Raw genomic sequence first — 12,949 nt, 5'->3', positions numbered from 1 at the left:
TGAGTAAAATGGTGCATTAACACTTTTATCTCTGAAGCATATTGCTATGCTTTTTTAAAACCATGCACCAAAAATGCAAGTAAGTCCCCACTGGACAACACAATGTCTGGATCAGAGACAAATGATACTAATCAGAGTAATTTTAATACTGTCATTAATAGCTTATGTTAAAAATGTCAACCAGCATCCACAGAAATAATGGGGTCTTACGCAACATTGAGAATAATAAAACTTTGAGGCCAAATTTTTTTTTCTTTTCTTAACAAACTTTATTTTACATTTCCTTAATCATATCCTATACCAAGCAAGGTGAACAGGATCTTTGCCACTGAAAGATGGGGGTGCTTGTAGGTGAATGGATGTAAAATTACAGAATTACTACAGCTACTCTGGATGAATTTCAGTTTTTAGTGAGATTGCAACTGATTTATTAGAAAACTTTTGTAAGTAGTTTGAATTGGGTAGAAGTCAACTGGATAAAATCCAAGTTTTATTTCTTCAAAACACTGATAAAAGATATACGTCAAATACTCATGTTTTATGAAGTACACCACAATTCGCATTCCACTCTATTACTGTATCCTTCAGCAGGCATTGCATTTTTCAACAAGTAATTTTACACATTATTATTGTTGTAGCTGCACTAATATTTGCACATATTGTGTGATGGCACAGAGTAGTTTGTAAATGAGAAAATTATTTGAACATTATGAGGCACCAGGAGGCTTTTCTGTATAATACATCCATCCATGGTAAAAGTTCTTCATGTTAGACTTCTTTCCAAATTCCATGATCAAGTTTGAATAAGCTCTATTGTGACTATTTACAGTAATATTCCCCCTGCCCTGAATTTGTCATGCTCCCCTGACTGAGGTGACCCAGGTTGTTTCGATAAGGCATTAACAAGGTAGACGGATGGAAATGTTCCTTCCATACAGAGACAGCAGGCTGTGAGCAGGCTGGTTCTGAACATGGGCCTGGTGGTGCATGCTGTAAAAAAAAAAAAAAAAAAACAGAACAAGAACAGTTCAAGAGGACGCAAAGAAAACTTCTGTTGCAGCACTCCCTACTGGCAGAAATTTTCAACAGGTTGCAATCAGGTAGAAAATTTAACCCACAGAGAGCGCTGCAACAGCAGTTCTCTGCCCTGTGCCGACTAACTTACTCTTTAATTTCAGTTGCAATATGACAACCAATACTTCTCAAGCAACAGCTAACATTTCCTTGGACTTTCGTTAATCAAACCATATCACAGCTTAGGGCATACTTAGTGGAACACTGATAAGGTGAAGAACATTTCAGACTTTAGCAACCACAACTGCATTCAGAGCACAACAGAGGATGAATTAGGGGTGAGAACGAGTGCCACAGATTCCATTGGTGGGAGGGGCCACGTGCACAGCCTTCTGGGATAGCCACTGCACCAACTGCATAGACCTGTCTGGGCCACTCGCCAGCCCTTTCACCCGAATATAACACCAATTACTCAGCAAAACAGAATAACACAGCCACGCACTCCACCTGAATGAAGCTCTGTGAATCTAAATGGCTTACAATTTACATTATTATTATTTTTTTCTCCTGGACTTCTTTCTTCTTTTCTTGGACTACGGAAACCCTGTAATTTCTGTAATTTTAGGACTCCTCAGTTTATGAGGTGGAACCCCAAAAAAGAGGACCCCCCTCCCCCTCCCCCAGGGAAAGAGACCAGAGTATCCAGCCTTCATCCCTAACCTTTCTGAAACAGGTTTACTGCGCCGTCTCCACCCCAGTCACATCAGACAATAAAAGGGGGCTTGTAATATTACAGTAGTGAGACAGGTGTGCTAAATCAAATTACACCAATAACTAAATGCTTTAGAAGAGATTACAGACATTCACACCTGACATTAAATTGTATCTGCCCTTCTATATGAACACAGATTAACAATGAAAACATGTAAAATTCAAAGTAACAGCATGCGGTGTAGGTGTGTGTTCTCGCCATATTAAGTGCGTTTCAGAGCTGCGGGGACTCTCGGACAGGAGTACCTTTCAGACTGGGATGTGCAGACTCTAGGGCCAGTGGTACTGCAGGTACCAGATAGTGTCGTTGCTCAGCACGGGTCCAAACAGAGGGTTCAGCTGGGCTAGAATGGCAATTAGCCAGCTGTAGGCCAGAAAAGAAATAAATCCACATTTAACATCGAGGCCGAAACCAGCTGGGGCGTGAATTCCCCTTTCTCCACTGTTGTGATTGGTGATGAGCGCTTGAATTCGACTGAAAACTGCAGCACAATAGACATGGAAGAAAAAAAACAAAAACACATCCTCAGAAAAAAAACAGATTGGCAACGCACAAACATTTCCATATTCCCATATTCTGTCCTCAATTACGATTGCCTTGACCCCGTGCGACAATGCACGGCCAGCGACAATGCAATATTACATTTGTTCTGCATGTTTACTCTTATGCACCGCGGTTTGCCACAATGCCCCCCCCCCCAACCCAACCCCTTACGCATGCTCTTGTAAACACAAGGACCCAGCTGCACACAGAAGCCGGCTCCTGAACGGAATCAATATTTATTCATGTGTCACCGTGTAAATAAACGATGCGGCCCCTGCGTAAGATGGCAGGGCTCTTGTTTGTTTACGCCATTTCCTGGATCCAGAACCACGGTTGTGCTGCGATCTGTCCAGCTGTCACACTTGGCAGGAGAGCGGCCCTGATAAACATCTCTGTCACCAGCATCTGTTCTTCAGCGCCAAAATTCTCACAACTCATTAAGCATCCCATCGGTAATACTGAAACAAACCCTGCCAGCTGACATATGCATTCTGTTTCAAAAACGTACATCATCCTGTATTTATTTTTAGGAACAGTAAACATGTAATAAACACAATCATTACATAAACCACACTTACTGTCATGTGACTAATTTATATGTATGAGCATATACAAGGGCTTTATTTTTACACGACAACAAGCTGTCTGATTGATAAACACATCATATGGTATTTACTGCCCACTTCTGGTGCAACTTGGTAATAGCTTGTGACAATTTTTCTCCCAGATTGTTATAAAATGTACATCACACTAAATTTATCCAAATTAGCAGATTCCCTCATCCAGAGTAAATAGCAGTAATTAATTAATTATTATTATTATTATTATTATTATTATTATTATCATCTCACCTAAGACCAAGGCAAAGTGTAACTCCACTGTATATTGATCAAGGTTTCATTGAATGGGGAACCTCTGTTTCATAACTTCCTCATCCATGCTGGGAATCATATTAAATTCACTCTTTCCATTTTTAGATTTAGTCAGAAACCTCAGCTACCCCTTGGCATTGGTTAACATTCAGTTCCACTGCATCGTTTGCGAGTAGCAAAATTTTTTACAGAAAGAAAGAATATTGTACAGTTGTTATACAAGGGAGGCTGTAGAAACACAACTAATAAGGCATTCATAATCACAACAAAACTAAAGATAGTCTTAAAAACCTAACTGCTTGGACAGGTTTTTTTTTTTTTCTTCAGTTGAGTCTTTGAAGGGAAAGATAAGAGAAGATTTATTAGATAATTACATACACCCGACAACAGGATTACAAGGGGAAAAAAGAATACCAGCCAAACGTCCAAAATCACTCACCATTATGTCTGTCATGCAGTTTGTCTAAACCATGGCTGTCCTGCCATTTCAACATACAAAAAAATACTACATTACAATAGCTGGTATGAAATTTCTAAGTATCTATATACTGTACTATATAATTGTTACATATAAAATATTTCAGTGTCTTCCTACAGCTCTACTGCAAGCACTAATCAGCCAAAAACACATCAGTGCAGTTTTGCCATTGTATGGTTGTCATTTCTTGTGATGAGAAGTTTCTTAAAACTTTTACATCAATTCATGTCTGTAGTCAAAGCATTTAAAATGCATCTTCCTTTCCTTGTGATAAGCCAATATATAAAAATACCCTTTCAGTTCCTGCTCCTGACCTGTTGTTTTTCTTTTTAAGACTGAAATGTAAAATATGTTCTCATATCATAAAAAATAACAGACGTTTACAGTTTTAATCGGAACATTAAGTCACATGGCATGATGTCACATTGTACAGAGACCAAACACTCATCACCAGATTGTGATTGAGGAACAAAGACAAAAGTTTCCACGGTAACCACCCACCTTGGCAGGACTGACTAATAAATGGAAGTCACTCTAGCCATGCTCATTATGGTTAGCAACTGACTGCTGTTTGAGATGCCTTCTGCTGCAAGGGGGTATGCAGTGGCAGCTGCTATACAGAACTAAAGGAAATTATATGCGTATGGAAAATTAAATACACCTGGACGAAGGTCACAGTCGGCCTTGTAGGATTCTCAAACCTGGGGGTTTGTATACTTACAAAAGGTAGCAACAGACAGCAGTCAACACCAGCATGGTAACAATAACCCTGTGGAGAAAAAGGACAAGGTTGTGGGTGAACAGTTATCATGGAAAATATACCAATAGTGAAATGATCCAGTCTTCTGGGGGATAAATGCAAAAGTGCTTCACCCTTATCGTCCAGTAAGGAATATCAACACATTTGAGCCTTCAACACCTTTCAAGCGTAAAAGTTGTGAATTTGGCCAAACAAAGGGCCTCTTCAAGACCAATGTCATAACAGATCATACATATATATATATATATGTATATATATTTGCTGAGCACAGGTGCAAATAAATAATGACTGCAATGACACCAATTCATCGCGTGCTTGTGATTTTGATCATGATTAATTAAGGGCCCAGGAGAAGAAAACAGAAAGGCGTGTAAATGCAGGTAAATGAGCTAATTTTTGGTGCCCTACACGTTTCTTCTCGTCTTTAGTATGATACGTAATTAAAAAACTCTTCTCAAATGCGCGTAAGCATTTACACCACTCCAGTCTTCTCGTGACTTGGACATGTGATTTTTCTTACTTAGAATTATAAAAACAAAGAAACCGTAAAGTCGTTTCCTGAGCTTTACAATTAGATTTAAATTGGAAACTGGTACAATTAATATCTCTGGACCTGTTAGTAAAATGTTAGTTTCGTGGTATTGCCTCTTTGCATTTTCAATCGCGTAATATGCTCTGTAATTAAATAAGGGCAGCTACTATGACATCTTAGGCGTAAAGAACCATGCAATTCAGGTACTGTTCCACTAGGTTTTAAACGTTGAGTTAAAAAAAACAAAATCTTGTCCTCGGTGCTGTTTGTTTATAGACTAAATGACACACGGCTTGGTAATGTTAATAATGCGAGCTCGTAACTTACCCCCGGTTTGGTCCTTTAGGAATAAACCACGGCACAACTCCTCCAACAATTAACCAAAATATCGTACATACAGCCATAGATATGGCAAAAGTCGATTCTGCCATTTTTCCCCGTATATTTTACGTACAGATCGTAGTTTTTAAGACGCTGAGACAGTTGAGAACATAGTTTCCAAACTAATTAAGAAGTTAAAAGTCCATTACGGCCGAAACGTTGACACCAGGAAGAGGATATCACGTCACGTGGCACACAAAACCAGGGAGAAGCGACCTACGTCACATCGTAACGTGGTTGTGGAGGGGGAGGGAGGGAGATGGGGGACTTGTACGTCCGTCCGTCAGACAACGACATGAAACAAACGCCTTTTTTCTATCGGGTTCAGAATGTTATCTGACAGTCACAAATGTAAAAATGTGCGCACAGAGAACACGTGTTTTCTCCCACTGAGCGTAAAATGTATATATATATATATATCCGTCTGCTGACAAGTGACTATGCTTATCCTGACCTAAACCCGTCTGCTCTTTTGTTGCCAGTTACAGCCACACAAGCCAGTTCTGTGCTCCGCAGTATTCCATCCTTACTATGGTCATTTTGATTCAGGGATGAGACTCATTAGTAGAGTCCATATTCCTGCTACCCAGACAGCAGTCCACACCTGGTAAAAATACCAAAATCGCACTGATGTCTTCATGATGAGTCTCCTGGCATTTGAAACTGCAGTGTGCCATTCAAACCACCAAAACCAGTGCATGTCCTCATATGCAACTGCTCACTAATGTTCTCAGTGAAAATGCACACCAGCAATATGTTTAAATAGAGTGTCGACAGAGGGGAGTAAACTGCTGTTGTAGCACTCACTGTGGGTTGAAATTTTCAACTGGGTTGTGCTGCTGGCCACATCTAAATCAGTGATGTAAAAGCAGGTATTTTTGGATACCTTTTACATCAATACCACCACATTAGTCACAAGACAAGGCAGATCAGTGGATTTTATCTTGAATGTTATCTTCGATGCATCAGTCGAGCCCTTCAAACTATAAGAATAGTCTAATTCAGCAATTACAAAACTTTTTATGAACCAGAATGACATATTATATTAATTATATTATGATTACAGCCACTTAGCTGACGCTCTTATCCAGAGTGACTTACACAACTATTACACAGCATTTACATTGCATCCATTTATACAGCTGGATATATACTGAAGCAATGCAGGTTAAGTACCCTGCACAAGGGCACAATGGCAGTGTCCTCCACGGGAATAGAACCTGCAACCTTTATGTTTACAAGGTCAGTTCCCACCCCATTATACTACACTGCCGCCACCAGAATGTGTGCACAACAGGAGCAAAGTTAGTATAAAATCTTGCCAACTGTACTACACTGTATCCATTTGAAAGAAAACATTTTCAAATGGTACATACAGTACATGTACAGCTGACTATTATCAGGCAAAAAATTATGCATGCCATGACGCAGTTAAGAAAGAAAAAAACAACAACAAGAAAATGGCTCACCCACACTGGCACTGAAGTGTGTGTGTGTTAACTGTGCTAACTTCCTCCAGAAGTGCAGAAAATGTATACACAGGGTAGAGATGGGTAGGAAGAAGAGGAAACATTCACAAATGTTCTTTAATTTCTAAAGTTGAACATTTACATTTTTTGATTCTTAGCAACTGTGGCCTCATTTCTGGTTGGTATCTTTGCTTTTCTTAATCTAAAGTGCAATTCTAACATAAACAAATATATAAATAAATAAATAATGCCATTTGATTACTCCAATAATTTATTTCTTGGTTCTTCACTTTATGTTCCCAGAATCACATTTTTATATATGCACTACATTTGATTTCCTCTATTAATGGACATAATTTAATGTCACGCTGTAAAACAAGTCAATTCAATACTTTGTCGCAAATTGCGGTTTATTTTAAACTGCAGTCCATACCTCAATTTTCTTTTTCGTCTAAGAGCACAATAACTTACACATTTTTTCAAGGAATAATAAAGTTACAACATTTTGTTGCCACCTGGTACAAAGCAATCAAGAACAAATATAATACATTTCTCTTTCTCATGGAGAATTAAAAAGAAGCTTTGTGCCGGCACCAGTTCCCCATAGCATTAATCAAAAACAGTGCCTAAATCATCATATCTTAAAAGTTCTTTCAAAATAAATAAATGTCCAAACGTGCAGGTGTATGCTTTCTGTTACTTTTCTGTATCTTTTATTGTCTTAGTCATAATGGCATGGCTGTATTGTGACTAAAACATTAAGTGATGAATTTAAGAAAAAAAAAGTATATATTTTATTTGTTTTATCATTTCCTGTTTTGTTTATTTGCCTGTCTATCAATGCCCTGGTATACCTATATGTTATGCTATTGACAGAGGTTACTTGTTGATGTACACCTGCAAACCTTGTTGATAATAAAATAAAATTTAAAAATAGTATCGGAAAAAAATAAATACATGTCCTGAGTCCCAGAACACAGTTGTAAAATAAATGCTTATGGGTAAGTTTGCATCTCTTTGTCTGCTCGGCATACTGGGAAATTTAAATCTGACACCGTGAAGAGATGCAGGGACACAGAGCACTTCCTCATTGCACTCTGCTGCATGATGACAAGTTAAAAATATTTGACGTGGTTCACTGTTAACCTCGCACTGGAGTGAAATTTTTTTAGAAAGTAACACTTCAAATTTCTTTCAACTTTAAAATTACAAAAAAATTACATTAAGCAGATGTCAACGTAACATTAAGAACTGAAGGCGAGGGACGAAGTTGTAAAAAAAAAAAAAAAACTCAAGAGAATAAGCCTCCACAAAAATGGCATTTGTTGTATTTTGCAGGCACCCTCGGGCCAGGCACCACAAAGACACCCCATTAGTGGGCCTCTTACCCAGGCCTGCCCAACCTTGTTCCTGGGTCCTGTAGGTTTTCACTCCAACCCTAACAAGGCACACCTCATTTAACAGCTAGAGATCTCCTTGAGCTGCTAATTATTACAATCAGGCATGCCAAATTAGGATTGAAATGAAAACCCTGCAGGATGGTAAAACCTCCAGGAACAAGGGGTTTGGTCAGCCCTGATCTTGACCCTTATTTTCCCAGAGTTCCTCAGTGCTGGGGGGGACAACATCACAGCTCAGTCTTGATCTTGTGCATCAGGTCTTTCTGGTCGATCATCTCCAGCTGGCGGCTCCAGCGGTGGTAGGCCAGCAGCGCGATGTTCTTGGCCGCCACCGAGCTCATCTCCATGGCGCTGCCCGCCCACTCAATGCCATTGAGGTAGTAGAGGCCGTCGTGCAGGACGATGGGCGGCAGCTCCCGGGCACTGCCGTAGCGCGGGTACGCCTGCCAGTCCGTCACCTGCACAGAGTAGTACGAGCGGAAGATGGTCTTCAGCTCGGCCCTGCCCAGGGGCTGCTGGGAGAACACCTTGTAGACGCCCGCCTCCTGGGCCTGCTTGCGGCGGAAGCCCGCGCTGACGTTGACGGGGCACACGCAGCCCACGCTGTTGAAGAACAGCTCCGGGTTGTCAGTGGTCAGCACGCTGGCGAAGGGGAAGAGCTTGGGGTCCGGGAAGCCGAAGTAGGAGCAGTTCAGGTAGCCATGGACGATGGACGCCACCGTTTGGTGGTACGTGCCCCCGACGGCGGGCAGCTCCGGCGCGAAGCCCCGGAAGGAAATGCCCGCGCCCACACCGTCCTGCAGGGGCGTGGCCACCACCACGATGTCATAGAGTCCCGAGCCCTTGTCCGTCGGGCCTTCGTAGGTGAGCTGATACTGGCTGGATTCCCCTGCAGTAAATTAGCACAACAGTGTGTCATTGAACAACAATAACAAAAAAAAAAAACAGATCATCACCACAGATAACAAGACACACAAACCCCAAATTATTAAAATCCCAAATCACAGTGGATAATTTTGAACGATAAAAAAGTGAAAGTCTATAGAACAGTCAAAATGTGAAACCAATTATTATTATTATTATTATATTATTTTATTTTAAAGTCATTTAAAATCAATAATAATCTAATGCAATGAACGCATTTACCTGTGGTGTGGGGTGATATGGTGGTGACTGCTGCCTGCATCAGGTTGGCCTTCGCCAGCTTAAGCAGCCCAAGGCACACCAGCTTGTTTCCCCCTTCCACAGCCCACAGGTTGGCCTGAGCACCTGCCAGTGACACGGCACCTGTAGGAGAGCAAAACAGGTGCATCAAAAAAAAAAAAAAAAAAGGACACGCCAAGGGGAAGGTTCTGAAAATCTTTAAACCATTTCTGAAACCGTGATGCAACCATTCCTTTATTCAGAAAAAAACACGGAACAATACAGCGCTGTGTGCACATTTCCTTGTAACGTATCATTCCGAGTCAATGCCAATATTTGAACACTTCTTATGGGTTTTTGAGAAAGCTTGCCAACTTTTTTCCAGTCTGGCTGTAGCGGCGAGTACACAGCAAAAAAACCTCTAAAAGGAAATTGTGATATTTTGTTTTTGTTGCAACAAGATTACCAGCTTCCTGCAATATTTTTTATGAAAGGTCATTTAGTCCAGCGAGTAAGCATAAAAAAAATATGACTGCTGTCACAAGTAGTTGTACTTTGGAGCACGGGAGTCAGCCACAGCGGTTTGGGATTTACACTTTTAAACAGGAAACTGCAAATTCAGTTCCTGGGTGAGGCCCTGCTGTTATAATCTTGATTAAGGTGCTTAAGGTACTTAAACTAACAGCAGCACTGCAGACTGTCAAAATAAGAATATGTAAATACAAAAAATCATCACTATGGATCATTACATTACAGACATTTAGCAGACGCTGTTATCCAGAACGACTTGCACAACTTTTTTTTTTTACATAGCATTTACATTGTATTATACACAGAAGCAATGCAGGTTAAGTACCTTGCTCAAGGGTACAACAGCATCGTCCTAGCCGGGAATCGAACCCATAGGTCACACACCGACCTTTAGGTCACAAGCCAGTTCCTTAGCCATTATACTACACTGTCACCCAACAGATCATGCATGCATTTCAAAAATACATATGGCTACAGAGCAAATGCAATAGATCAGAAAGTTCCAGTAATGGCATCACACAGCAATGCCATAGATCCCTATCTTCCCGGTCCGTACCCACGAAGGCGGGAATGCTGATGTTCTGCCCGTAGTTGACCCTCATGATGGGGGCGATGACCTCGTCGATGAACCGCTGGGACACCCCCAGCTCCAGCAGCGACTCTGACAGGGAGCGACGGGTCATGTTCAGGAACCCGGTGCCGCCCAGGGAGCTCAGCAGCTCCTCCACCGAGCTGAAGGCGTAGCCATGGGCCTGGTACTTATAAATCCTTAAAAAACAAGAGGCCACAACAAGACGTCCTGCTCACACACAATCCTTTAACATTGTGCATTGCTTTAATTGTCCATTTCATTGCGTTGCTTAACTTAAAGCTGTACTACAGAACAGGCTCCAGTATTCACACCATAGACTGTACAAAAATAGATTCACACATATAAAACTGCCTTAGGTTCGCTCACAGCCTAGCACTTACAAGCACCCATGGTTGGCAGCTGACAGGTATTTTTCCCCCTTAGTAGTCTAAAGGGTTGCTTTACAGTGATATTCTTTTTTCCTGATCATTTTACTTGCACACAGAAAAATATTAGTGGTAAACGGGGGTCTGGCAACGGCTCCTGTTGTCCACCATGACTACCTTCTGACCCATATATCAACACCGCATTCTGTTCCATTGTTCATCAATGCCCGGAACAGTTTACTCCTGTTTTTTGCAGTAGCGACCCACCTCATGAACTTCTCCATGATCTCCTCAACCCACATCTGCAGGCGGATGAAACTGATGCCATAGCGCCACCAAAGACGGAAGAGGTCCAGGAGATACCAGTCAGTCTCCTCCAGGATGAACTCCTCCCCGTTAAACACGGCCGTCTTTCCCGCCACGCTCCTGCGGTGCTTCAGTCCTGCAGAGGGGGCGCAGCAGGGGTGTAGATTATTAGGATGAGATCCTTTTCAGTATGTGCATTCGCTAAAAGTAGACAACGCTACACTCATCCCCACGGCACAACCATAAACGTGGACGCACCCAACTGCTTCACGAAGTCTTGCATGTGCAGGTTTAGGGAGTGGATGATAGAGCCCCCGGACTCGTATTCCTGGTGGTTGACAGTGACCGTTGCGAGTCGCCCCCCGACCGTGCCCTTCTCGAACACGTCGATGCGCACCTCCGGTCCAAAGTTCTGGCGCAGAAAATGGGCTGTTGCAGTTCCGCCGATTCCTGCTCCGATTATGGCTGTGGGCAAAAATAATCAATGGGGAGACCGACCAATGGCTCCCTGCTAAGATTAATTAGCTAGCCACCGTCCCGTTTAGTTTTACACCTACTCTGCACTGCCTAAATATTCCATATTAATTGCTAGGCTCATTGGCAAACTAGCTCGCCAACATGCACCTTCTCACGTACTCTTGCCTTCCCTTGGAACCCAGCAATCTCGTCATGTTGTTTATTAAAATTCAGCAAACAAATAAGCTTACGAAACATAGCGCAGTTGGAGACATTTCACATTTGAAATAAGCAGCCAGCAAGATAGTCAGCGAGCTAACGTTCCTGCAACGTTACCCCAGCCAACAGCAATTCGCAAGCTCTACTATGTAGCAAACAGCAGTGGATACCCATGTGCACAAAAATGTACATTAACGGCGAGACACACACTTCACAAGCTAACATAAACGATGCGGAACAGTCGTAATGCAATACAAGTCGCTTGCTTTCGGCCAGAAAAATGATCTCATTTATGAAGGACAGGAGTTAGCTACCTATTTTAGAAGGGGGTGCCCCGTCCCGTTGTGCAGAATCGGAATCTCCGAGCACAGACAGTGATGATGCCAAGATCAGAACACATCGCAACGACAGACATTGGAGCATCATGAAGAGTTGAGCATCAAAACATCACCAGTGCAAACGGTCTTTTTGATTATTATCCGGCAACGGAACCGCGTGATCCATCAGGCATTTGTCTGCACCAATTAAATTAAAAAGAAAAGATCCCGTTCCGGAGGGCTATTTTGTGACATCAGAGGCCAAGATGGTCGAAAATTTAAAGATGCCTTACTCAATTATTTTGCGGTGGCTCGATCTTTTTGAGGTAGAAATACTGCGAGCTCGTGGGATTTGTCTTCTCTAGGAGAAGCCCGAAATATGTGTTCTGTATTTTCATTTCGCTACTTGTTTCACATCTTTCTTGTCATTTGGAAGCTTGCTTTCCGTCTGTGGTCTGTCTGCATCGACTTTGTTGGATGACTGACGTATCGCGAATAAAATTAGTTTCAAAACGACGTGCTGACTGCCAATCAGTGACCGCGATGCAAAAACGCTTGACAGTTTTAGATAGGTGGTCATATAGACTGATAACCTGCAAGTCTACAGTAATGGAAACATAAAATAAAAATGTCTATTCTTCTTTACGCTTTACATAGACGTTACATAAGGAGATTTAATTGAATTTATTAGGCTACATGAATGCAATTCTAGTCAAATAACTGAATGCCCTGTATGATCTTGCTGTGTATGCCATATTGGTTGATATTGTATTGCAGGGCTGTTTCATCATAAGGCTGG

The 12,949-nt window shown here is 41.7% G+C and overlaps 2 protein-coding genes across 2 annotated transcripts; both read right to left on the bottom strand.

Moving 5' to 3' along the window:
• Positions 1-220: 220 nt before the first annotated feature.
• LOC135263689 (V-type proton ATPase subunit e 1-like) lies at positions 221-5,575 on the bottom strand. Its single transcript, XM_064352004.1, has 4 exons — positions 5,299-5,575; positions 4,401-4,448; positions 2,032-2,149; positions 221-990 (listed from the first exon to the last, which is right to left on the bottom strand). Exons 1-3 carry the CDS (start codon positions 5,400-5,402, stop codon positions 2,056-2,058), a joined length of 246 nt encoding a protein of 81 aa, XP_064208074.1. The 5' UTR covers positions 5,403-5,575; the 3' UTR covers positions 221-990; positions 2,032-2,055.
• Positions 5,576-6,920: 1,345 nt separating this feature from the next.
• LOC135263688 (prenylcysteine oxidase-like) lies at positions 6,921-12,597 on the bottom strand. The gene is made up of 6 exons (XM_064352003.1): positions 12,148-12,597; positions 11,417-11,623; positions 11,120-11,294; positions 10,452-10,663; positions 9,368-9,508; positions 6,921-9,110 (listed from the first exon to the last, which is right to left on the bottom strand). Exons 1-6 carry the CDS (start codon positions 12,257-12,259, stop codon positions 8,449-8,451), a joined length of 1,509 nt encoding a protein of 502 aa, XP_064208073.1. The 5' UTR covers positions 12,260-12,597; the 3' UTR covers positions 6,921-8,448.
• Between the last annotated feature and the right edge of the window lie 352 nt (positions 12,598-12,949).

The sequence above is a fragment of the Anguilla rostrata genome, chromosome 9, assembly GCF_018555375.3.
Source record: "Anguilla rostrata isolate EN2019 chromosome 9, ASM1855537v3, whole genome shotgun sequence".
NCBI lineage: Eukaryota > Metazoa > Chordata > Actinopteri > Anguilliformes > Anguillidae > Anguilla > Anguilla rostrata.
The sequence above is the reverse complement of the archived record's forward strand: the minus strand, read 5'-3'. Positions and strand labels throughout refer to the sequence as shown.

Coding starts and splice junctions, on each gene's coding strand:
- LOC135263689 (XM_064352004.1), bottom strand. CDS start 5,402: ATGGCAGAATCGACTTTTGCCATATCTATGGCTGTATGTACGATATTT. Junction 4,449..5,298: donor CCTAAAGGACCAAACCGGGG/GTAAGTTACGAG, acceptor TTTTCTCCACAG/GGTTATTGTTACCATGCTGG. Junction 2,150..4,400: donor GCTGTCTGTTGCTACCTTTT/GTAAGTATACAA, acceptor TCTGGCCTACAG/CTGGCTAATTGCCATTCTAG.
- LOC135263688 (XM_064352003.1), bottom strand. CDS start 12,259: ATGATGCTCCAATGTCTGTCGTTGCGATGTGTTCTGATCTTGGCATCA. Junction 11,295..11,416: donor AGACTTCGTGAAGCAGTTGG/GTGCGTCCACGT, acceptor CCCCCTCTGCAG/GACTGAAGCACCGCAGGAGC. Junction 10,664..11,119: donor ATCATGGAGAAGTTCATGAG/GTGGGTCGCTAC, acceptor TTGTTTTTTAAG/GATTTATAAGTACCAGGCCC.